This window comes from Mus musculus, chromosome 5 (assembly GCF_000001635.26).
Source record: "Mus musculus strain C57BL/6J chromosome 5, GRCm38.p6 C57BL/6J".
Taxonomy (NCBI): Eukaryota; Metazoa; Chordata; class Mammalia; order Rodentia; family Muridae; genus Mus; species Mus musculus.
The window spans coordinates 89144546-89170931 of NC_000071.6; the positions used below are offsets into that span (position 1 = coordinate 89144546).

Consider the following 26386-nt stretch of genomic DNA (forward strand, 5'->3'; position numbering starts at 1 on the left):
GAAACTGGAGTTACAGAAAGTCGTGAGGCACCGTGTGGGTTCTGGGAATTGAATCCAGGCTTTCTGCAGAAGCAAATGTGTGTTCTTAACTGCTGGGCTGCTTCTCCCGTCCCACTGTGTCATTCTTAACTTACTTTTAATAATAGGATTTAGCTTCTGCTGGGACACGACATTAAAATCCATACAGGTCTCAGCACTCAGAAGGTGAAGGTAGGCATGAGATTGATTTCAGCCTAGACAACAATGAAGTCAGGCTGAGCTACAAACCAAGACCTTTGCTTCAACACACACACACACACACACACACACACACACACACCAGTAAACATTGCAGTTGAGCTGGATTTGCCTTACTGTTTCTTGTGGCATCAGCTGCTTGGTTTCTTTTCCTTGGCTAAACTTCAGATTCAAGGACTCATCTACATAAATTCAATTTTATTATTCGGCAGGCTGTACCGTTCATATAACTCATCCCAAACATGAGCTAAATTTTCTCTTTATGAATAGAAAATAAAAGAAAAAAATTTAAAGCTTATCATATCACAGTGATATTGGTGAATAGCACTGTCATTGAATACAACTGAAATATTTTCTAAGTTCTACTAGTTTGCAAATTGTCTAAGAAACTGAAAATCTGGTGTTTTTCTTAGCCTTTATGCTGTTTCTTCCCTTTCTCTTATGGCTGCCAAGCAAGCCCTCTTTTACAGGCTAACAATTGTGAACCAAAACAATATGGTCCTCACTAAAACAGGATATTAAGTCACAAACGTTATTTTGTGGTGTCATGTCAAGATATATTACCATGAGGTCAAGGCATCTTTAATGTCTAATGTCCAACTCTCCTGAGCCCTTGCTTTACGTTGCCATGGGGATAGTGCCACTCACAGTAGTTTAAAGTCACGAAATGCTGACCTTTCAACTCAGCTGCATTTGAACATTTCTTTTGACTCTTCCTCCTATGGTTTATATTTCTGTATGCTTGATTTTGAAGGTTTGAGACACGTTCTACTTTTTCTGGCTGTTTTGAGAAGCAGAGGCTATCTTGGGTTAAATTTCACACCCTCATGCAAGCAGAGAAACAGTTGCAAGTTGTTTTGTGTGAGAGTTTTGATTTGGATCCTGTAACATAAATAGATGGTTTTGTTTTTGGTTAGAAGCATCCATTTTAATGTAAGAATTAACTCTTTAGGCCATAGTGTTGCCCCCAAGGTATCTATATTTTAATGCAGAATTCAAGAGACCCTGCCCCGCCCTACTAAGGACTCATCTCTATTTAAGCCAGTCCTTCCAGCCTTCCTTCTTCCTGTTTTGAAGGTAAAAGAAGTAATAAGTCCTGAGTGTGATGAAGGGGGCGAGAAGGCACAGGGAAGAGACCTAATCTTACATATCTACTTCATGTTCCACTGTGCTGGGAGTTCTTTTCCATTTAATCCATCAGTTCGCAGCCTGTGGGTCATGACCCCTTTGAGGGTTGTGTATCAGATAGCCTACATATCAGATTGTTGCCGTAAATCTCCAATCCAAATATGCCCCGGCAATGAAAACACGACTCAATTAATATGAATACATGTTGTGTGCTTAGATTGGGCAGATCTACCGCTACACTACCATCTTCCACATCTAGAACTTGCAGTTTCTCCAGGCCATGTGCTTCTGCTCCACTTTTCTTCTTCTTCCTCCTCCTCTGCATCCTGCATATTCATTACAGGACATAACAGTGGCAACATTACAGTTATGAAGTAGTAACAAAACAATTGTATGGTTGGGGCAGGGAGTCGCCACAGCATGAGGAACTGTATTAAAGGGTTTCAGCATCAGGAAAGTTGAGAACCACTGCTCTGATCCAAGTAATGATCCAGCGAGGCAGCCATAGGTTTGGCAGAGAGATGCTTGGCTCTAGGGCAGTGACTAGTGGAGCTGATGTAAGCTCACATAGCCCTATGTCTGCAAGGTGCTGAGCCAGCTGGCTGAGAACTTAGGGATCAGCAAGCCCCATTTCTTTATCTTGTATCCAAATAAGCATGTTGCATATGAGAGGCTGCTGCTATTCACAAAGCTTTTAGCCACCAGAGACTGTGCTAGGCATGTCCCATATTCTGCCTGATCTAACATCCAGATTAGAGGTTACACTACAACTTCGATATAGCCTCTAAGGCACCTGGAGACTGTGAATGCAGAAGCCATTTCTCTGCTCTGTCACCTTTTATTTTATTACTTGAAAGAAGTGAAGTGACATTCTGAAGATCGTTGGGTCTCTCATGGCAGAACAGTCTAGACTCTGGATTTCCTGATTGCCAGCTGTCTGCCTCTACTACTGGTTCCTTGTAGGAATCCTCTCATAGTAAGGGTGTAAGGAGGAAGGCCAACCAAGAGTGTCAGGACAGTCTGTGTCCCCTCTTGTACCATGCCCCCAAGCCCTGCCAACTGCACCTTTGTAAAGTGCTAGGAAATTCTTTCCTTCTAGAAGTCAGATGTGGAAGTATCTCTAAGACTCATGACTGTTGACAAGACATGACTCAAAGAAGCTCTCTTTTAAAATTCAGTAGTGGCAAACACTGGATAGGATAAATCTGAAAAGGTGTTTACAGTGATTTGTTTTGTAAGTTCCACTGACCTCTAGTTACAGTTAACGTTATTCATTGCCTCGGATTATTTAAGAAAATAAATAAATCTGGGTCGTGAAGAGGAACCTATCAAAATGTGGTGAAAATGGTTCTTTTCTCAGAACTGCTGGAAGCCTCTCTCGGTGTAAGCAAGTTTCCAGTGCAGTGTGTGTAATGAATCACCTGTCTCTGCTTCAGAATTGTCAGCCACAGAATGGAAAACTAGCACTTACGGAGGGCTCAAGCACTGCAATAAAAATAATCTGCCTTTGAGTCATCACGTGGCTTCCATAAATCACCGTGGTTTTCTGGAAGAAACGGGTTGCCGTCATTACTAAATGAGCAGCCAGGGCTCTTGACCTTTGATAAGGAGACCTAGGGTGTCACTTGGGTGTGTCTTTGGTTCCTTCAGCACTAGCTGAGAGCCTGCAAAGCTCGTGGAGGGATGGTGGGCAGCAGGATGGGAGGAGAAACAGAAGATGCAAGGAGACTCTGTCCCTGTCCTCCCAGAGATTGATGGCTCTGTCAAGCCAAGCGGAGGATCGGAAATCTCTACTTCCTCCTTTCCGATTTTACACCCTGCCTTACGCCCAGCCTGAGCCGTGTTTTGGTCCTATGCTACGGACATAGGGGTTCTTTGTGTTTGATGGAGTAGGATACAGTCTCTTTGTCTATTAAATACACTTAGACTGTGTCATAAATGACACATTTTATACTACCTTGTAAGTGGGTCATCTGGTCAATAGAATCATTTAAAATTCTTAGCTTTTCTGGCAATTTCCCTATCTAGGATTTCCCACACTTTTAATACTTGCAAAGAGTGATGTGTGGTTAGATGGGCACACACATCCAATAGCTCTTATCCACAGTGCAGGCACATCGCTTAACTCACCTGAATGTCACAATGTCAACAAGCAAGAAATCAGGGCAGTATTATATGGGGGCACAGGGGACCCTTTCAGGCTTGTCCATCGCTCCTGCCAGATTCTGTACTCTCCACAACATGATTAAGGGAGGTCGTTTTGTAAGTTAGTGATTCTTTTGTATATTGCTTCCTGTTGTGCTAAAGGAAAAGAATGAGTTCATGTTCAAAGATGTCAATAAAAGCTTTAGCTAGATATATGTCTCTGCACAGTTATTGTCTCTGACTATAAAGTTTCTTGAAGTTTTTGTGCAGTTTGCATTGGAATATGTGTTGGCACTGAATGACAATCGTCATTGTCCAGCAGCAGCAGCAGCAGCAGCAGCAGCAGCAGCAGCAACATCAGCAATTTTTTTTTTACTTTTTTTTTTTACAATTGGTGGCTTAAATTGCAAATGGCCAACTGAGAGTTATTGGCAGTTAATGGTTTCTGGGGGAGGAAGAGTCAGTTTTCCTCTGGAATGTGGCCTCTGCAAGGTTGCTCATATTCCAGTAGATAGCCCTTTATATTCACGAACACATATGCAACACGTACTGGACTTAGTGGGTTATGAAGAGAAAAAGAAGAGAGGGGATATTAAGTTGGGAGGTGTTATGGAGGCTGCTGGTGTCTAGGAGAGATTCAGTATGGTGAAATGGGATAGATATAATCAAAATGTGTGTATACACATATAAAATGAAAACAGACATGAAATAATTGTTAAAATGGCATCGCTGTCTTTGTCCCCTTCATTCTCAGCCTCCACCTTTCAAATATTCTCTGTTAGGAAAAAAAAGGGGCTTTTTGCTTAGATTGTACTTACTCAAAAGTACTGACTAAGTGCAAGTTATAATGGCACTAAAGCAAACAATGAAGAAACAAAAGGGAAAAAATAGATTAAAAAAATAGCTGAATCAATTCCTCTATTTGGTGGGTTTATAGAGTATGATTTTTATTGACGGGTACCTCAGTAAGTCTTTTAAGTAATGGTCAGGGATGCTGTTCCCTCCTGGATACCCGTTGTCTCAGTCATTGCTGCATTGTGGAACCATCAACTCTTGCAACAGGGAAGATTTATGTTATGTGTGCAAAGACCTGTGGTGCTATTTCATGGACTCTTGTTTTATTTGCTAGGGAGTGTGCTATAACATACACAGCTTCATTCTTTGGCTGACATCACAAATAGGAAGAAGAGATATGGGCTCTTCGGTTTGCTTTTGCTTTACCACCTGCATGTTCTTTCTTTTAGGGTGTGTTGGAGAGTTTCCTGGGCACTGCTGTCTCCGGAGCCATCTTCTGCCTTTTTGCGGGTCAACCGCTTACCATCTTGAGCAGCACGGGACCAGTGTTGGTGTTTGAGAGGCTTCTTTTTAACTTCAGCAAGTATGTATCTGTCTGTCTGTCTGTCTGCCTGCCTGCCTGCCTGTATGGTTATTTGATCTCCTATGTTGTTCCATCTGGAGGAAGCACAAAGTAGCCCTGAAATAAATCCAAGAAGCTGCCAAAATACTGGAGCGATAAGATTTGGAAGTCAAACGTGCCTTAATGATTAAGTTGTCCAGAGCTTAGTTTACAATCATTTCAAGAGGCCCATCTGTTGTACTTTCTGCTCACTCCTTCCTTGTAGGCTTGTTTTATGTCCTAAGGGCTGACTCCCAAGGATTAAAAAGCCCCAGATTTCTTTGCCCTCCAGGGCTTCCTGCTGGTTTAGATAATGAAGAGAGAGCAAAGTTTCAGGATGTCATGTTCTCCCATCACCCCCTGCTTTCAACACAGCAGCCTGGCTTGCTTCCTGACACTGGCCTCTGTCAGGTGGCCTGCCTAGCCTAGTTTTAGCTCACCAGGCTCTTGTAACTCCATTCCTTGTGTGACCTTTCAAAGCCCAAGATTGATAATGGCTTCCTGCTCTAGTTAGCTCTGAGTGGATCTGCACTGCCTTTTTAAGGGGAGGGGGAGTTAGGATTTTGTGAATAGCCTGTTAATTTTATTTTTCCTTGGGTCCCACTTTAAAATGCCCTTTTCTGTCATGATACTGGAACAGTGAAGAAACCAAATGACTTATGCTAGGTTGTCTGGTCCATTCATGAAAGAAACGGAATGTTCTTCTGGGGGTTCCCCTGTTCTTCACTGTGGGCAGAGCATCTAGAACTCAGATGGATAGTAGTGATGCCAATATTTTCATTTAGAAATTGATGAATCATTTTAAATGGGGGTGGGGTGGGTAATTGAGATAGGGAAATTATTTGTTTTGTGTGTGTGTACACAGGAATAGATTCAAAGTAAAATTGGGTATTCTTGTCTATCTCTGCTGTGTTTGCTAGACTTCTAGGACAGGGTTGCCTTTACTGCATGGTCTCAGTGCTTAGATCATGGTCTGATGTGTCCTGTGGCCATTCCCTTGTAGAATTTCTATATTGTCTATTGTTGCCTATTGCAAGATTTTAATTTTAGAACAGCCAGTGTCTACCCAGTAACTGCCTTCGTTACTTCTCTGTTGCTGTTCTACGATACTCTGACAAACTGCAACTCAGAGGAGAAAGGGTTTATGTGACTTACAGTTCACTGCTAGGCAAACATGGCTAAAAGAAGTGTGAGGGGGGCTTGGCAGTCAGGAAGACAAGAAAAAACAGGAAATGGGGCCAGGCCATACTACCTCAAAGCTAACCTCCAGGGTTGTACTTCCTCCAGCAGGCTTCTGCCTTCTGAAACTCCCATACCTTTCCCATATAGTACTACCAGCTGGCGATCATGTGTATTCGAACCCACAACCCTGGCGGGGGAGGGTGGGGGGCACATTTCATATCAAACCAAACCATAACAGTACTTGTAGACTTAACGGCTCTCACAGAATTTTTGAAATTGTGTGTGCCATTGAAATTGGTCCTAAGTTAAATGAGACAATGCGGGGTCAAAACCTCTTTTTTAAATTATTTTAAACAATAATAACTGGGCAGAGAACATCAGTGAAAGCCTTCTGAGCACTTGAAGTTGCAATATTTAAATAGAACTGTGACGTTTCTGTAGATCATTATTGTGAATTTCTCCTCCACCATAATCCTGAGAAGGACATGGAAAGAATTTTATTCATGTCAGTTTACAGAGAGAGTCAAACAGTTTTTATATGTTTAAGAAAACATTTTGTGAGACAAGAAAGGCTTCATGGGAAGATTAAACAAGTGTGCACTATAAACAGGAACAAACAGACAGAGGCTTGCCGCGAGATTTATTGGATGCAATGTGATCAGAGTCTGAATCTACAGAAAGTGTCTGTGCCTTGGTTTGTTTTACTTACTGTAGGCTACAGAGTATTTCCTTCCACCAAGCGAGTTCCTTTCTCACTTTCCCTTCTGTTTCATCATAATTGGTTCTGTTACATAGTTTCCAGCAATTTATTTGAAAACAGTTGTAAAGCAACTAGAAACATTTGCAAAACTGCCTTAAACCCAACGTCGCCTATTATGTGACAAATGGTACTTTTATTCACCATGCTGTTAATTTATTCCTTTACTTCTCTTAGAATCCCCATAACACTGATATTTCCTCAGGACACACAGTACTTTGTGGCACACTGTTTCCCAAAGCTGCTTTGACCGCTATCAGGCTTCAGATGCTCCATGGAAAAAAAGCTTCCTAGTGTGTCTTGGAAGTCCAGTCCAGTCTCCATTTGGTCATTTCCTCTTCAGTCCACCAAAGATTCAAGATGCCTGTCCAGTCAAGAGACTGTTAATTCATCTTGCCCAGCTTTGCCCCAACATATTTTTCCCTTTCGGGAGCTGTAGTTGAGTCCTTGTTTCGCAGGACCGGACCAGAGTAGTCATCACCGATTACCAATTGGCCTTCTACTAAGGTTCTCATCTTCTAGTTCTTCTTGAAACTGTAACGTTGTGGGTTCACAGCAGTGCTGTTGTTTTAGTTTACTTGAGTTCATTCTCACTGAACTATGCCGGCGGTTTGAAAGTCTCTTTGAATAGTGAGTTTGGTGTATACTATTTAGGTTCTAAGATTTAAGCTTGGATGTGCCTTTGTCCTTTGTGTTCAAACTCATGATGTTTTAATTGCTAACAATTAATGGATTTGTCTCTTAGCCTCTCTTGCAAGCATCAATTCAGTAACAACTTCTAGCATTCTTGGAACAAATCTGGAGTGCCTTAGCTTTCAGTCTGCGCATGGTAGGGAGTGCCAATGATTTTACTATGTGGAAGACAGGCAAAGGAAGTGCTCTCACTGCAAAGCCAGCCCTGTATATTGAGTTGAATATTCAGTTCCATGCAAGCCTGAACTATTTTTTATTTTGTTTTTTTAATTAGGTATTTATTTCATTTACATTTCCAATGCTATCCCAAAAGTCCCCCACCCACTCTTCCCAATTCTAAGAAGGGGCAAAGTGTTCACACTTTGGTCTTTGTTCTTCTTGAGTTTCATGTGTTTAGCAAATTGTATCTTATATCTTGGGTATCCTAAGTTTCTGGGCTAATATCACTTATCAGTGAGTACATATTGTGTGAGTTCCTTTGTGATTGGGTTACCTCACTCAGGATGATGCCCTCCAGGTCTATCCATTTGCCTAGGAATTTCACAAATTCATTCTTTTTAATAGCTGAATAGTACTCCATTGTGTAAATGTACCACATTTTCTGTATCCATTCCTCTGTTGAGGGGCATCTGGTTCTTTCCAGCTTCTGGCTATTATAAATAAGGCTGCTATGAACATAGTGGAGCATGTGTCCTTCTTACCGGTTGGAACATCTTCTGGATATATGCTCAGGAGAGGTATTGCGGGATCCTCTGGTAGTACAATGTCCAATTTTCTGAGGAACCACCAGACTGATTTCCAGAGTGGTTGTACAAGCTTGCAATCCCACCAACAATGGAGGAGTGTTCCTCTTTCTCCACATCCTTGCCAGCATCTGCTGTCACCTGAATTTTTGATCTTAGCCATTCTGACTGGTGTGAGGTGGAATCTCAGGGTTGTTTTGATTTGCATTTCCCTGATGATTAAGGATGAACTATTGAGTGAGCCCCTATCTCAAAAGCAAAACAGAAAAACCAACCAACCAACGAAAAAGAAAAAGATCATTCTATATATTTTTTAAAATCTTGTTAGGGAAGTTTTAAACTTTTAAGAAAAAAAGCTGTTTGGCTCAAAGGGTAGCAAAATATTCCTTAACACTAGTTTTGGAGCTATCTCATGTGATAACGTGAACTCTCTCAATTCTTAGGGCATTTTTACCCCCTGCAGTCTGCTTAACTTACACAGACATAGCATTAAGCAGTAGAGTTTACACAGACGTGCATGGCATTAAGCAGTAAGAGCTGTAGATACATACAGGACTGGAATAGAAGGTAGAGCTGTTGTTGAAATATCTCTGAAAATCTATAGAACATAAATCACACTAAAGTTCATAATTTCCATTTTTTTTCTCTATTCTACTTTTCTCCTAAAGGGATGTAGCCTATCCACATTTACCTGAAGTCCATGCATTTAAATGTTAATCTCTCTAGAAATAGACTTGTGGCAACACACAGTACTGTTTTGCCATATATCTGTGGGCTCTGTATCCCTGTTAAGGTGACAGAAAATTAACTATATCCGTATGTAAGAAACTTCAAAATCCAGTATTCTATAATTATTCCCTAGCTCTATGTAGTAACTCCCAGGCCACTGCCAGTCACTGTCGTAGTCAAGACATGAGCTACAGGCTTGCTCTCCTACATCTATAATGAATGTATTAGTCACTTTTTAATGAGCAAAGTGTTGTTCTGGGTAGAGGAGTAGAATTCTCTTCTATGAGCAGTTGGGAAGTCATTGGAATGTTTCAGCTGAGGTATATGATCAGCCCTTAAAAGATCATATTGGCTCCCTTGTGGAAAATTGCTTTGAGTAGGGCAAATACTCAAGTAGATAGATATCAGTAAATGAGTGAGTTCAGAGGTTCTTATTGGGCAAAGATTTAGCTGCTCAAACTGAGTTGATGATAGGAAACAAGGCAATACGATGCCTTTGGGAAGGTGTTCAGACAGTGGCTAACAGTTATCAGAAACCCGTTGTCTAGAAACAAGGCTAAGATTGTCAAGTATGCAGGATCCTTGGTTCTTAGATTCTATCTTCGCTCTCATCACGTTATGAAATAAAATGACAAATTTACAAATTAACAATCATTAAAAAACCTCTCACTTTCTACTTTATTAAAAGGTAACCAATACACAGTCATGAAGTATCAATACTTTACCCATCATTTTCTATCAATCTTCACCTAGAAGAAATAGGCAGAGCACTGAAAGATAGTAGTCTAATTTAGATGATGATGATGATGGTGGTGATGATGATGATGATGGTGATGATGATGATGGTGATGATGATGATGGTCCACTATAAGGCTTCTATGGAACAAGCCCAGGCAGAACAAGGAAGACACAGATACTTCACACACAGTGATGGTAAAGGATATCCTCTCTGTGGGCACTCAGATGAGAACCAGTAGTGTTTGGCTGCATCTTGGCAGGGCAAACTCTTTTGATCTGATAACAGCCTATATTTCCCCTCCTCTCTCCTCTTCTGAGTGATACTTTGTTCAGAGTGCACATTGCAGAGTACCTTAGACTACATATCTTTTAGACTACTCTTCCACTTCCTGACCTTACTTTTCTTAGTCTGAAACATTCCTTTTTACATATTCTCAAAAACCTTGATGTCCTTTCGGCAACTTCATTCCCTCCCAAAGTTACTTACTCTCTTCTCTCATGATACCATCACTTAGCATTTTACATTATAACTGTCTTTATCATTTTGTCTCCTTTCTTTGAAGACAGATCTTAGTTAAGCACACACTACATACTAATGTTCCTGTTATCTTCATTAACCAGGGCACTAACCAGTATAGTTCCCCTTACACACCTGGCATCTTTTAAGTAGTTTACTTTGTACACTTCATAAATACCAATTTTAAGAACTTTTCCCTTTTAAATTTAAGCTTATTCTTTAACAATTTCATACATGCAGCATGGTTATACTCTCTCTTATCTCCCCTTCATCCCTATGAACCCTCTTTTCATCCCTAGAAGTCTTTTTCTGAGACTGATAGCCTTTTTAGTGTTTTGTGACCCACTTAGTAAAACCAGGGTCTTTTGTGTGACCATACTTGGTATTTTTCATTAGGTAGGTTTGCTAGTAGGTAGGCAAGTGAAGGCAATAACTTCCTGTCTGCCAGAATCTACCTACAGCTAATAGGTAATCCTTGAGTTGCTGGACTCCGTGAACCTGTTCCCTACCAATGCTTGACTATTGGTGATCTCATTTTTTAATAAACCTAGTGTAATAAAGAGCAACTGTGGAAGTTTGTGATTGTAATTTTTGTCTTCCCCTAAATATGGTACAGATATCTTTTGTCTCTTATATTCCTTGTGGCCCCTTTGCTAGAAAACTCCTTGAACATTGCAAGAAATAGGTATCAAGAGATAAATATAAGTATCTGTGTAGGGCTGAGCAGTCAGTCATCACTTATAATCAACATCTTGAGAATTCAAAGCCTCTGGCTTCAATGTCACTCACTAGGAAGAGAGACTTTCTTATGTAAGTAAAGGTACATTTGTCTGTAAACATTAGTATTTAGTAGTCATTTTTATACTGTACCTGTTTAACTAGACAGCAATATTAAATTCCTGCCTAGGCCCCGGGACCTCCCCAGTCATGCATTTTTAGCAGATTTATAGTACCAAGCACAGGATTCCTCTGGTACAGCAGCCCTCAACTCCAATCAGAAAGTAATTGGTTTGATTTAAAACAGTCAGGCCACTGTTACACAACTATGTCTGTCTATCTGTCTGTCTATCTATCTATCTATCTATCTATCTATCTATCTATCTATCTATCTATCTATCTGTTTGTTAAGTTGGTATTTTAGTTTATTGGGTTCAATGTTGATAAGAGCGTGGATACAGTTCTGTACTCAGTAGCCTGCATTGTACGTTTCAGTTCTATGATAGCCAGCTAGCAGTGGGGGCAGGAGGAGAGCTTCCACCTCAGAAGTTATTATTGAAAGCAATAATTAGTGACCCCCACCCCCAGTAAAACCTTTTAGAGTAGTTCCTAAAAGTAGCATAGTAATATCATATAACCAAATCCTTAAAATTTTCTGGATAAAAATTAGCTTTTATATACAGAGTATCTGAAAGTGATCTTGCATTTTAAAGGCATTTTAGTTGGTTTATATTCTGCATATTTTTCCTGGAGGAACAGTCAAAACAACTGTTTGGTTTTGTTTGTTTGTTTTTTCCTCCCAGGGACCATAATTTTGACTACTTGGAGTTTCGTCTTTGGATTGGCCTGTGGTCAGCCTTCATGTGTCTTGTCCTGGTGGCCACTGATGCGAGCTTCCTGGTTCAGTACTTCACCCGTTTCACAGAAGAAGGTTTCTCCTCTCTCATCAGCTTCATCTTCATCTATGATGCTTTCAAGAAGATGATCAAGCTAGCAGATTACTATCCCATCAACTCTGACTTCAAAGTGGGTTACAATACTCACTTCTCTTGTGCTTGCCTGCCACCCGACCCAGGTAAGGAGAACTTGGGTCGCGCTTGCCCTGATGCTCTGTGGAGGAAGCTGTGAGCTCCTGTTTGCACAGTTGCAGTACAGTGTAATGTTTCTTTGAAAGGATCTTACCTGATTTTCTCTGAAGAGTCATAGTACTGAATTTGACATATAAGGTATCTGAGCATGGTATTCAATGAGACAATAACTTCAGGATCACTGGGATGGGAACAAAGCCAGCTCAGTACTTGTGATTACCTCGAACTGCAGTACTTACAAGGAATGGATGTCTACATTATTCTTAGTTCTATGAGGTAATTTGGGGGGGGGGCTCAGGCATGTATATAATGAGTCTAAAGATCAGATGAACCCAATTCTCTGAACTTCTAATTCACATTTTACTGTTTCTTGATTGCTATGAGAATCTCTTCTTTTAAATGATGTTTAAGTAGATTATCTTAAACTATAGAAAAAAAAGAAATACTAATTCAGTTTTTATAAGTTGAGTCATGGAATTTAAAAAGGAAGTTCAAATTAGAGACATTTAGTGGATAAGTGGGACCTTTTAGTTTAATTCTGGTGAGCAATGCCATTAAGGAGGGAAAGGCCAAGGAGAAGCTGAGAAGAAAGGGATGCAGGCAGCCATGTGAACATATATATGTATACATATATGTGCATATACACATATATAAACTAATAAACATATGCATGTACTTATACACATATACACATATATACTATATACATGTATAATATTTGCATATATACATATGTATATATAAATCTGATACTAGTATGTGTGTATATATATGTGTATATATATATACATATATATATATACACACACACACACACATATGTACACATACATATATTCACATATACACTAGTAGCAGATTTTTATTGTGAAGCAAAAGAGATTAAGGTAACATTTGAGTGAAGCTTGTGATAAGTTATAATTTACTATCCATCTTAGTAATTTAATATCCATCTATTCAAACTTAAGTCAATATAAGGTTTTTTAATAAATGTGTTCAAAGTCATAAGAAATATTTTTTAGAGTAATCCTCATTAATTTATAGGGCACAAGGCTATGAGGACCCACTCTGAGCAATATGCTCTAGATTGCTATAATAGATTCATGGGTTGGTGTTTGTATTGTACAATTTAATGACAATAGTATTGTAGATACCATGATCTATGGTTAGTTATAGGTTGGTGTTACCTAAAGTGAAAATTAATATGCATTTCACACTTTTTGAGTTATGCCTAATGGATGGAGTCCAATAGAATCCTGAGGTGGGATTAGCATGAATGTAAAGTATATTCACGGAATATCCACTTTCACTTCTGGATTCTGAGGCTCAGCCTTCTTCTGTTCATAGTAAAGTAAATGTGATTGCACTGTGGGCCAGACACAAAATGCATATGGATGTAAAATTAAAGGGTTTTTTTTTGTGCCTGTGGGAGGCCGTTGGTGTAACTCATCCTCTGAGAGTCTGAGAATATTGATTTTCATCTGCACGGTGAAGAGAGAGTAGCACCTGATGGGTAACTAGCCATAGTACTGATGGGAAGAGTGGGTATTTAGGACTTCACAACCACAACTCTTCTTGTCTAGGTTGAGGGTGATAAACATACATTAATATAAAGCCTATTCTTAAGAGCAAGGCAGAGAAATATGATAGAGATTTTAATATTCAGATGAGCATGAGATTTCCATAGTTTTAACAGACTTAAGGTGGTAGTACATGAACTATCTCATAGATTAAAAAGAGGTTTGTGTAGGACATAGTAGTGTATGCCTATGAGTCAGGGTTCTCTAGAGAAACAGAACTAATACGTTCAATATATATAAATTATATATAATAAAATAATATAGATGTGTGAGATTTATTACAATGGTCTATATAGTCTAGCAATGGCCATCTACCAATGGAAATCCATGAACCCAGTAGGTATTCAGTCCATTAGGCTACATGTTTCTCCTAATCTTTAATATACACTGAGATCCCAAACAGTCAGCTCCAATGTCAGTAACTGAATGAACTTAGCAAAGAGATCAAGGGCAAACTGGCTGAGAACAAGAGCTTCTTTCTTCCACATCCTGTATAAAGAGGCTGCAAAACTGTGAGTTGACTTGTTACACAAGTCTGAGTATACAATCATCAAGCTTTTCAAAAAGAAAACAATTGCCCCTCAATGTTTTGTGTTTGTGAAGCTGAATAGGGGCTTTGTCAGTACACTGTCAGGCACAAAAGAAAGATCTGGTCTTAGCCCCATTCCCCCTGTGGCTAATAGGAACTTTCGTTATTTCTTCTAGTTGGATGGTAGAAGACAAGTTGATATAGGACTGAGGAAAGCATCCGTGAATGTGCTCACGTTGGGGTTAAGGGGGATACAGTGACAGGATAAAGAGAGGGAGAGGGAGAGGGAGAGAGAAGAGAAAGAAAAGAAGGATGGGAACAGAGAGACGGGAGGAGATTTTCTTTGAAATTCCCCTTCCAAGGGGGATCTTTGTATGAAGAGTTGGCAATAAGGGCTGAGCCGGCTTCACATATGCAGTGCCGGTACAAGCTGCAAGATTATAGCTTCCTTTTACCTGTGTCCCTTAGGTTCTGTGAAGCCCCAGCCCTGACATCCACAATTCCCCTTCTCTCTAGTAAGCATGAGTATAGCTCTCCTGTTTTAAGAACCAGTTGCCTGATACTAAATGTATGACTACAGCAAGTTCTTCCTCACCACCTAGCTTGGTCTCACCTTCGTCTATAAAATGTGGTTAATAATAGTACCTTTTAAGAATTGTCTTAAAGAAGGCAGATATGGCGGTGCATGCCTATCATGCAAACCTTGGGAGGCAGAGGCAGGAGGATATAAGTTCCAAGCTAGCCTGGGCTATCTAGTATCAACCTTGTATCAACTTCTCCAATGAATTAATACAGAAAACGGTGCTTAGATTGTTTTCTAGGATGTAATAAGTAATTCAATGCTACCTGCTTTGTTACTGTTGCTATTATTCATTACAGTTCGATCTTTGGTATGAGTGACAGCACAAAGAAGCCAGAAGCTAGCATGTATCATTTTTCCTTCTCCTCATATACCACTGGGTACTCGGGCTATTCTGCTCCCACATTGTTGGTTACACTTATTTTTGTGGTGGTGGCACTCATGAAATGTACACAGGAACTGTTGATGGTCTAAACCTGTGGAGTGGAAACCTACTTCTGGTTTGGAAAGGGACATATAGATGTCTTAGTCACTATCCTATTTCTGTGAAGACATGACCATGACCAAGGAAACTCTCACAAAAGAAAGCTTTTAATTGGGGAGTAGCTTACAGTTTCAGAAGCTCAGTCCATTGTCATATTGGCCAGGAGCATCTTGTCAGGCAAGAAGGTGCTGGGGAAGTAGCTAAGATACATCCTGATTTGAAGGCTGAAAGAACTCTGGACTTGGCTTGGGCTCTTGAAACCTCACATCCCACCCCAAATAACACACTTCCCCCAATAAGGCTACATGTCCTAATCCTTTTCAAATAGTGCCACTCCCATGACTAAACATTCACATATATAAGCCATTCTTATTCAAATCACAAGATATATGCATTTTTGTTAACAATGTTACATGTTTTCTAAGCTCCATCAAGTTAATAACTATAGGCTGGGCATGTTGGAACACACCTTTAATCCCAGTACTTGGTATCTATAAGCAGCTGAACTTCAGGATGTCAGGGCCAATCTGATAAATGTAGTTAGTTCTCGGCCAGCCAGAACTACACTGTGATATCCTAGTTTTTAAAAAGAAAGGATGGAGCCCGGTGTGGTGGCGCACGCCTTTAATCCCAGCACTTGGGAGGCAGAGGCAGGCGGATTTCTGAGTTTGATGCCAGCCTGGTTTACAGAGTGAGTTCCAGGACAGCCAAGGCTACACAGAGAAACCCTGCCTCGAAAAAACCAAAAAAAAAAAAAAAAAAAAAAAAAAAAAAAAAGGAAGGAAAATAACAAAAGAACTACATGACTATATAGTTCCTACTCAATTTTATATAGTTCCTGCCCAACTTTCCCATAGCCTTTATAGCTGTGATAGCAGACTGCAAAGACTCGCCATAAACGCCTTACTTCTGAAGAGTGAAATGAAGGAGCGTTAAGTAAGGAGAGAGCATCTTAGGGAGAGTTGCACATCCAGCTCAACTAAGATCTCTAAGAACAACACAAGGCTGGTCTTTCATCACAACATGCACTCCTAGTAAAAGAATTCAATCAATGAGTCAATAATATTTAAACTGGCAGGTCGCTTGTTTTTCAACGCTGGGGCAGTATGTAACAACAAGCCAGCGACTGCACAGATGGAGCCGTGATCCTGCAAATTGAGATTTTTACAAAAATGGAAATATGGGTCAGTAATCTCTAAGAAGACTCTATTCATGTCCACAACACTTTATGGCCTTTTTAAACGTTTTAAATTTTGTTGAATCATATTATGTATTATGTACATACATGTATTATGCTTTATTCTTCAAGAATTTCATAATATATAAATAAAATATATTTTGATATCCACAAGTTTCCCTGCCTCTACCCTTCGAGACTCTCCTACTTAGTCCTTCTGCCAACTTCTCATCCTCTTCTTTCTTGAAAATATAACCCATTGAGTACAATTAGTGCTGCACATGTCTGGAAAGACATCTGCTGGAGTGTGGGCAACCTACAGAGGCCACATCCCAGATGAAAACAGACTTTCCTTCCCTCAGCAGCCAACATCTGCTGATAGATCCTCAGCTATGGTTGGGGGTCTTGTGAGCACCTTCCTCATCCACACTAGAGTTTTGACTGGTATAGTCTTGCATGGGTAGCCATGGCTGCTATATATTGATGTACCTATCAGTGATACCACACATTGTATAGACATACATATTTAGAGGGGAGTTTGACATCGTGACCATTTGGCAAAACAATAACAGTAGGTTTGCCTCTGGCCCCTGTGACTTCCCTGGCCATGGGTTTTTGACTAGGCATGATCTCCTTCCTGTGGGGCAGGCCTCAAACCTAGTCAGAAAGCAGTTGGTTTTTCCCAGTAACAGACATGCTACTGTTGCCCTAGTGGTCACATCTTTCCTGGTCTGTCTGTACTGTAACATGCAAGGTTCGGTACTGGGTGAGGTCACTGCTCTCCCCAGCCTGCATCGCACCTCTAGGTACAATGAAAGCTGGTTGTCAGGAAAAGAAATGTCCATCATTTCTAGACTGCCTTCTCTATGCCCTGCAGTGTCTTCAGAAATAGGTTCGTCCCATCATTGCAACCAAGAACAATAGCAATAACCAGTATTGTGTGAGTGCCTTTGTGGCCTCTCTGACCAGTAACTTAGATAACAGTAACCTGTGCCTGCATTGAGATTTTCATTGAATAATCCAGATCTTCTAGGAGCAATACTGTCTAGACATACAGAATGCCTCTGTTCAAACTTCTTCTCTCTCTCTCTCTCTCTCTCTCTCTCTCTCTCTCTCTCTCTCTCTCTCTCTCTCTCTCTCTCCTTCCCTTCCTTCCATCCTTCCTTTCTTTATTTCTTAAAATTTTTTTGAGTTCTTAAATTTATTATTATTTTGAGACAGGGTTTCTTGGTGTAGCCCTAGCTGTCCAGGAACTTTCTTTGTAGACCAGGCTGACCTTGAACTCAGAAATCTGTATGCCCCTGCCTCCTAAATTCTGGGATTAAAGGCATGCAAGACTAATGCCTGGCCTTTAAATATTTTTTAAATTAACTTGTGAGCTAGCGTGTTCCCACAATTGTTTCTTCATGAATCTTAGTTTTGCCTAAGTCACCTCTTCCTTCCTCCTTCCCCACATCCCTGTGCACTCATAACACTTGTGTTAAATTTTGTCTTTATATAGACAATTCTGCCTCCTTCTTAACTTCTTGTTCTTTTTTTTTTTTTTTTGATAAATAAGAGTGTTTTCGCTGTAGGTATATATGTGCACTGTATGTGTACCTAGTGCCCACAAAGATCCTCTGAAATTGCAGTTGCAGACAGTTGTAAGCCACCATGTGATGCTCAGAAACTTGGGTTTTCTGCAAGACCAGCAAGTGCTTTTGTCTTCTGAGCCTTAATCTCTCATGGCTCCTTCCTGATACTTCTTGTTCTTGAAAGTTTCTGTAAAATCTCATTACTTTCTGACTGGCGTTTTCTTTATGAAGCCTTGTGCCTCTCTTTTAGCTTCTGCTATCGATTGGTAACTCAGAACATAGGTTTTGATTCACTGAAGAATTAAAAAGGAAAACGAGCCAGGAAGTTTGACCTTCATGTGTTGACACATAGGCTGTATACTAACATTTTCTTTTCTCAGACATGATGCTAATTTATGTAGGGATAATAGATATGTTTTCCACCATGCCTTGATGGTTGCCTAGCATAAGTATGTAAGAAAGAGGGTAATTCAAAAGCCCAAATTGAAAACAAAAATGGTTAGTTGGAAACCACATCCCAGGTCATTACAAACCTCCCTGTTCAGGAAGTCATCAGTAGGCTAAACAAAGACACCACAGAGCAGTATGACCATGAGATAGACTAATTAATTATCACTTTGCTCCATAGTCTGCAAACTTCATTTCTATGGTGACAGAAGGTTTGTTATTAATATTAAATGGATATATATATATATATACATATATATATATGCTTGCCTTCAGTCAACATTGAATCAAAATGTCTTTTTTATCATAATTCTCATTGTTTTACATGCAAAGCCCCATTCAATCTTACAGTATTCTTTAAAGAGGTTTAAACATTTCCTTCTTTTCTCCGTAAGCTTCTATTGCAAGCTGAGCTTGGAGAGCCATTGATAACCACTGTGTTATTTCAGACCAATGGGAAACAACACTTGGCACCTCTATCTAATCGAAGAAAAGTGGATTTGGTTCAGTACATGTGGAGTATGTATTACTCTTCTACTGAGCCCGAAGCCTTATGAACATTGTGTAATATGCCCATAGTCATGTAGCAAAGGGCTTCCCAGTGTTAGGGGGAAGGTGCCCAGCTCGCCTCAAGAGAATCTATATAATTCATCCAGAAACATGAGTGCCAGGATTTTTTAAATTGGAAGCAAACATGGACATCTCCTTAAACTCACTTTCAATATTCTTCCAAACTTTTTTCTTTCTCCTTTATCAATCATCAGAAAGGTACCAGGAGTTTTCTTCATTGATTTTTAAGAATTATGTTCCTTAAAATGATATGGACTGTGTGCGCGCACACATACACACACACACACCTCTCCCCCCACTGTTTTGTTTTTTAATAGAAACCAGTTTTCAACAGCATATTCTGACCACCTTTGAAGAAGTATTATATTATAAATAGTGTTAATTATTTTCATATGACCAGAGGTCCGGCTTCATTTGACCCAGACTTTAGAAATACGTTTTTAACTCTAGTCCCTCTGTTCATTTGCATAATGTGGAAAGTTTACGTTGTACACATGCTCAAGGGAGTGTTGATAGTTTAGAAAAGGTTACAATGAGTTTTCAGACCAGGTGTTGGTCCTTTATCTGGAGGAAAAAGAAGCTTTGCTCAAAATGATAAATTATAAAAGCAAGAAAAATAGCCTCAGGGGACAGACACTGTGTCGCTAAAAGACGGGCTATATTTTATTGATTCGTTGTTAACTGTTCCAGAGAGAACGTGCTTAATAATGGATGAGTGATTAAGAGGAGAAAATTCTTCCTCAGACATCGAACGCATCGCTGTCTGTAATCTCTCAGGGTAAAGGATGGCCTTTCTCCTGGTGTGAAAATAGACGACTAAGCCAAGTAACTGAATTAGCTCTGTGCTCCATGTCCTCGCCTTGCTTTTAGTCAAGCATGGAGAGACATCTGAATGCTCGGAAGTAGCTGTCACTAAGACAGGATTCCACCCTTATTTTTTATTTTTTTTACATAATTTATCTCTTAGCCTAATAGATGGATACCATAATAACATGTGGCCTCCATGGTTCCTTCCAAATCCTGCGGGCCAATGGTGTGGTCAGTATGAGTCTCAGGTATAGAAAATGAGGAAATGCAGTATGATCCTAATTTATGTTTTATGAATGGTGCCATGTTAAATGCAATTCCCCTTTTATTATAGGTCATTCCTTTTTTTTTTTTTAATGAAGTCTGTTTCAATCATAAAGTAATTGCAAAACTTGAAAGTATAAGTTAGACTGTGCTGTTCCCTGTTCCTGCTCTTGGAATAGTGCTTCATCAGCACAGTTGATGTTCTGGTCATTCCTGGTCATGGTGGCTCCTGCAAAAGCCACACGTGCCCAGAATAGCATCCCTCCAGGCTCCCTTCACTGTCTTAACCTGTATTTTAGCAGCTTCTCCGTGATGCTTGTAGAGACTGGAAAGGGGGCAGGAATGGGTTTGAATTAGCACCAGATCTGGAAATATTCTGTAGTGTTGTGTTTATACAAAACATGTATTCGGACAAGTTTCTCTGGAATAATGTCTGTGGGACATCGGGAACGTGATGATGGGTAGATATGGGGGAGACATTTTGTGGAAACAGTGACTAAACATATCCCACGTAGTACATCCACTGTAACTCTGCTCTTTAACCAGGAGCACAGCGTCTCAGGTGAAGTTGTGGGAAGAGTGTTTGCAGCAGAAGACAGGCTAACTAACTTGCTAGCCATAGGGAAGCTCAAGCATTGGGCTTGGTCAAAGTACTTAGGAAAATGAAAACAGGAACCAAAAAGTTTAAAAGTCTATATAACATTGTTTTTAGATGAAGAGCTGAGAAAGTGGTAACCCATAGCTGTTTCTCCCAGAACTTTCCTGATTCGCTTTGCCATTATCTACAAAAGCTGTTTTTCTAGACTTGACTTTAACAAGAGAAGTGGTATAATCAAATTATCCAGGACCCTGAAATCAATGACATGCTCCTGTAGCAAGAAGGAGATCTGGTTTCTTCTTCTTCTTCTTCTTCTTCTTCTTCTTCTTCTTCTTCTTCTTCTTCTTCTTCTTCTTCTTCTTCTTCTTCTTCTTCTTCTTCCTCTTCCTCTTCCTCTTCCTCTTCCTCTTCCTCTTCCTCTTCCTCTTCCTCTTCCTCTTCCTCTTCCTCTTCTTTTCTTTTTTTATTAGATATTTTCTTTATTTACATTTCAAATGCTATCCCGAAAGTTCCCTATACTCTCCCCCCTGCTCTGCTCCCCTACCCACCCACTCCCTTTTCTTGGCCCTGGCGTTCCCCTGTACTGGGGCATATAAAGTTTGCAATACCAAGGGGCCTCTCTTCCCAATGATAGCTGACTAGGCCATCTTCTGCTACATATGCAGCTAGAGACAGGAGCTCTGGGGATACTGGTTAGTTCATATTGTTGTTCCACCTATAGCATTGCAGACCCCTTCAGCTTCTTGGGTGTTTTCTCTAGCTTCTCCATTGGGGGCCCTGTGTTCCATCCTATAGATGACTGTGAGCATCCACTATTTGCAGATGATATGATAGTATATATAAGTGACCCAAAAAAATTCCACCAGAGAACTCCTAAACCTGATAGACAGCTTCAGTGCAGTAGCTGGATATAAAATTAACTAAAACAAATCAATGGCCTTTTCTACACAAAGGATAAACGGACCGAGAAAGAAATTAGGGAAACAACACCCTTCACAATAGTCACAAATAATATAAAATACTTTGGTGTGACTCTAACTAAGGAAGTGAAAGATCTGTATGATAAGAACTTCAAGTCTCTGAAGAAAGAAATTGAAGAAGATCTCAGAAGAGGGAAAGATCTCCCATGCTCATGGATTGGCAGGATTAATATAGTAAAACTGGCTATCTAGCCGAAAGCAATCTACAGATTCAATGCAATCCCCATCAAAATTCCAACTCAATTCTTCACTGAGTTAGAAAGGGCAATTTGCAAATTCATCTGGTTTTATCTTCTATTGGTTACCAGCTTACTTGATTTCAGTAAGGCAGTGCTTAGAGTGGAATAAACCACTGAAGCCTGGTAATTACAGAGTGGCCTTCAGATCCTCCTTGTTTGCAGCTCTGAGTTACTGTAGCCATGACACCCTGTTGTGATGCAGATTCAGATTAGCCTAGTGTTTAGTAAGCACCAGCCAAAAGGCAGGAATTTACCAGGGGATTTCAGCAAACCTATGTTTAAATAGCACAGTATCTATAGATTTAATCATTATAAAACCTTTGAGAAGTTTCCCCCCAGCCCCCAGGTCAAGGTCTGCTTTCTCCAGGTCATAGAGCTAATAGTGAAATTAGCATCATTAACTTAGCTCCGACCTTGAAACTCGAAACTCACACAGTGCTAGCAGTTTTGCCTATGTTCCTTTACTGAAGTTGCTTCACCACTTTATGGGATGGTTAGATTCAAATCTAACTACAGGAACAAAGGACCGGGGACCTAGAAAAGTGAAGTAGCTCCTTCAAGACTAGGGAAGGAGTTACAGGAAGGAGTTTCAGAACCCTATGGATGGCTCATGTCGACATTTAGGCCAAGACTGCTACACCCCTCTCTCATTTGATGTGTTGCACTGTTTAGCACAACCTGCCTGCAGTAACCAGTTGTTAACATTTGACCACATGGCCTCTAGTGAGTATGTACCTCTTCCTGTTGCTATAATTCCTGCTAGTGTATAAAGAAGGGTCATGTGGAGCCTTGGCATCCATGGTGAATAGAGAGGGTGACCTTGTGTGGAAGGTGTGCCAACACTGACACATATCCCTTCCTGCAGCTGAAGCCACTGTATCTCCTGGTTCTTTCTCTAGACTTCTCCATAAGCACTGAGAAGGAAGGGCCAGCTTGAGATTGAAAACTGACAGTCACACTTTTAAAATGTCTACTTCGGCAATCATTCCAGAGTATCAGCTCCACTTTGATAACATAAGGAGATAAGGAAGACCAAAAATGAAAATCCAGATAATGGGAAAACATGAACCTTTGGGAATGCATAGCATAGAGTGGACTTGGCAGTGGTGACTGGCTGGACCTAACTTAGCCAGGCTCTTAAAGCAAAGAGTTGCACTTTTCCCCTGAGCCTTGATGCTGAGCCCAGAGTGAAGACAGAGTGCAGTGTGTCTGGGCTTTTCCTTTTGACCTTTTCAGAATCCTAATTAAGGATATTGCAGATGCCTTATAAATGGATCAGTCTGCAACTGGATGCCAAAGTGTTTATACTCTGTCTGGATCTAAATGGTGCCCAATGGCCCTTGTAGATCAAGAGCCCAGCTGTAATCGATCATTTTCTCATCAGTGAGCCTAAAGAAATTTACTTTTAATCTCATTTATGGACTCTACCAAGTCCTGCCAATGTACATTTATAGAAGTGTTTATATATATATATATATATACATATATATATATTCATATATATATGAATGATTATTAAAATAAGCAGAGAGAGTATTTATATATGTCTTCCTGTTCTTCTGGGATTTTTAGGGCCAGTGAGTGTACTTTACTAGTTGATCTCAGACAGACCCTGAAAATATAAAGAAATATAGTTGAGTGGAGTTTATACATTTCCAATACTTGGGAGCAGTTATAGAAAGTTCAGACCCTTATTTTAATGTCTGTATTATCCATCATTATTCCAGAGAGTTAGAGTTTTACATTCCTTCCCCCACTCTTTAGCCATTGTTGAGATGCTGAGAAATGTGTTCCACAGAGACTCTCACCATCTTGTCATAGGAGGCTGGTGAAGCACTGAGAAGCTAGAGGAGAAAGAGCAGCCTGCCAGACACCGAACAGGGCCTGAATGCCTACTCATTGGTGAGCCCTGGCCCACCCTGAGTCCCCCGCCCATTAACATCATCATCTAGATCTTGGTTAGGCAAGAAGCCTGTAGAAAGGAAAGACTACAGAATGTAATAATATCTACATTCAGGTGATCCTCCTGACTGCACATTTAGGGAAGCCATCGCTTAGGTGGCTTGCCTTTCCAAATATTCAAATCATGTGAAGGTTACCTATGACGGTGTCCTAGAATTAATTAATTAATATCTATTTTTTGAAACAGACTGGCCTCAAATTTGCTACATAGCCAAGGATGGCCCTGGATTTCTGTTCTTCTGCCTCCAGTATGCCATCTCCCACCCTGGTTCTTTAACTACCATCAAGATTGAAACCCTGGGCCCATACTTGCTAGACAGACACTCTATTGACTGTGGTAAATCTTTAGACCTATACCATGTTTTTAAAAATGAACAAATTGAGTATTATAAGATGTCTTAGTTAGGGCTTCCATTGCTGTGAAGAGACACCATGACCAAAGCAACTGTTATAAAGGAAGACATTTAATTGGGGATGGTAACTTACAGTTTCATAGGTTCAGTCCATTATCATTATGGCGGGAAGCATGGCAGCCCATAGGCAGACACGGTCCTGGAAGAGCCAAGAGTTCTACGTCTTGATCCACAGGCAGCAAAAGGGGATTGTGTCACTGGATGTAGCTTGAGTTTATATGAGAACTTAAAAACCCACCTGCACCGTGACACATGTCCTTCAACAAGGCCATGCCTCGTAGTAGTGCCACTCCCTATGAACCAAGCATTCAAACACATGAGTCTATGGTGGCCATACCTATTCAAACCACATAAGAAGACATACTTTTTTTTCCCTAAGAACAAAACAGGTACTATAAACCTAGCTTTGTTAATAGTACTTGACTAACTTTATTTTTTTATTTTTTAAGGATTATTTTCTTGTTGCTTAGGCCAAGCATTCTTTAGCCTTTCTGGGATTTGTAATGAAACAGAAGAAAACGCACCATGTGTTTATGCTAGGGAGGCTGTGTGTGGTAGGCACGATCTTCTGGCTCATACTCTCTAAAGCCCAACCTTTAGTGACCAGAAGAGGTTTTATTGTTGACCCAAACGAGGACCCAGGCCAGTCGTTTACTTTTTTTTTTTTCTTAGTTTCTTTGTCTTGTCCATTTCCTGTGTCTGTATTGACTCTCAATCATTTCCATGGGGAAACCCTCATCCCCAGCTTTGTCCATTGGCCGTGGATCACCACCTTGAGTGCCTGTGAGTGAAGACTCCGACATTGTAAACTCTGGGGAAGAGTAGTGGAAAGCTATGGTCTTTCTGTCCTTCTCATGGGTCTCCCATTTTATATCTCAACTGTCAAACACAGTCATGCATTTCTCTAAAGGTTTGCATAGAGAAACCCTGAAGCGCAGAGAGATAAAGTGACAGTCGGAGTTTCACTGGACGGGGGAGACCCAACGAGCGTGCTTTCAATAGAATGTTGAATAAATGATGTGGTTCTCAGATAAAAGCTTAATAGATGTCGTTTCATATTGCGACTAATTAAGTATATTCTCTGTATAACAGTTTAAAATGCAAATCTTTCTGTCGGTGGAAAACGAGTCTATCTGATAAAATGAAATGTTTCAATTAAAATATTACAGTTTAATTTTTAGACCCATAAAATAATCAATGAAACGTTTCCAAAGTAAAGGTTAGTTTAAATCTTCAGCAAGTCACATCTTAAATCTACAAATGATGTCTCAGTATATGAAAATGTTTTTAAGGTTGATTATATATATATATATGCATATATATATATATATTCATCCTCATTATATTTATATCATTCATTTAATGCTTTTTCATACAGTTTGCAAAGATTTTATCATGTACAGTTCAGCTTTCTAAACAGTACAAATTACTTAATACTTAGTTAATCTTCACTGTTCTAGGTTTTTACTGTACCTGAATCCAGGAAGCAACTTAATAATTGACAGTAAATATTGCCATTGGATAAATATATATTGAATATGTACCAGAGACAGAATTATAGATAGTAAAAACTCTGGCAAAATTCTGAGATTTAGCCCTTGCTCCCAAGTTTTGGCCATGTGTCAGTTCTTCTCAATTCAGCTTCCTTCACTTCTTTTCCTCAAAAATAAACTAGGAAAGCACTAATTGTTATTGATTAGGAACGCAAACAAAATTTACGGCCATCTCTTAAATATCTGCCATACAATCCTGCTGAAGGTTTTGTTTTGTTTAGGTCTAAGAGCATGCTTACAATACTCAGGTTATTGCAGATATTGTAATATTGTTATTACAATACTCATGTTTTCATGCCCCTTCTGTGTTTTAAAAGTCATGTATCTACTTTATTTCTATTTTAGTTTTCATATTAAGAAATTGTCCTTTTCTTACAGTTAATCTCTCAGTATCTAATGATACCACACTAGCCCCAGAGGACCTGCCGACCATTTCTTCTACTGACATGGTAAGTGACTTGATATTTCAAACTACCTGCACAGTTTGTAGTGTATATGGGCTGCTATGCGGTCTCCACTTAGCAAAGCTAATCATCACTGCCCATAGAGGGAACAAACA

At 39.9% G+C, this 26386-nt stretch overlaps 1 protein-coding gene across 11 annotated transcripts in view; it reads left to right on the top strand.

The window, feature by feature from the left end:
• Positions 1–26386, top strand: part of Slc4a4 (solute carrier family 4 (anion exchanger), member 4) — a 445799-nt gene that overhangs the window by 350688 nt on the left and 68725 nt on the right. For all 11 annotated transcript variants that reach the window (XM_030254704.1, XM_017320995.2, XM_006535136.4 and 8 more), the window contains 3 exons: positions 4755–4888; positions 11786–12057; positions 26206–26276. In XM_030254704.1, the coding sequence (XP_030110564.1) occupies positions 4755–4888; positions 11786–12057; positions 26206–26276 (477 nt within the window). The remainder of the gene's footprint in view (positions 1–4754; positions 4889–11785; positions 12058–26205; positions 26277–26386) is intronic.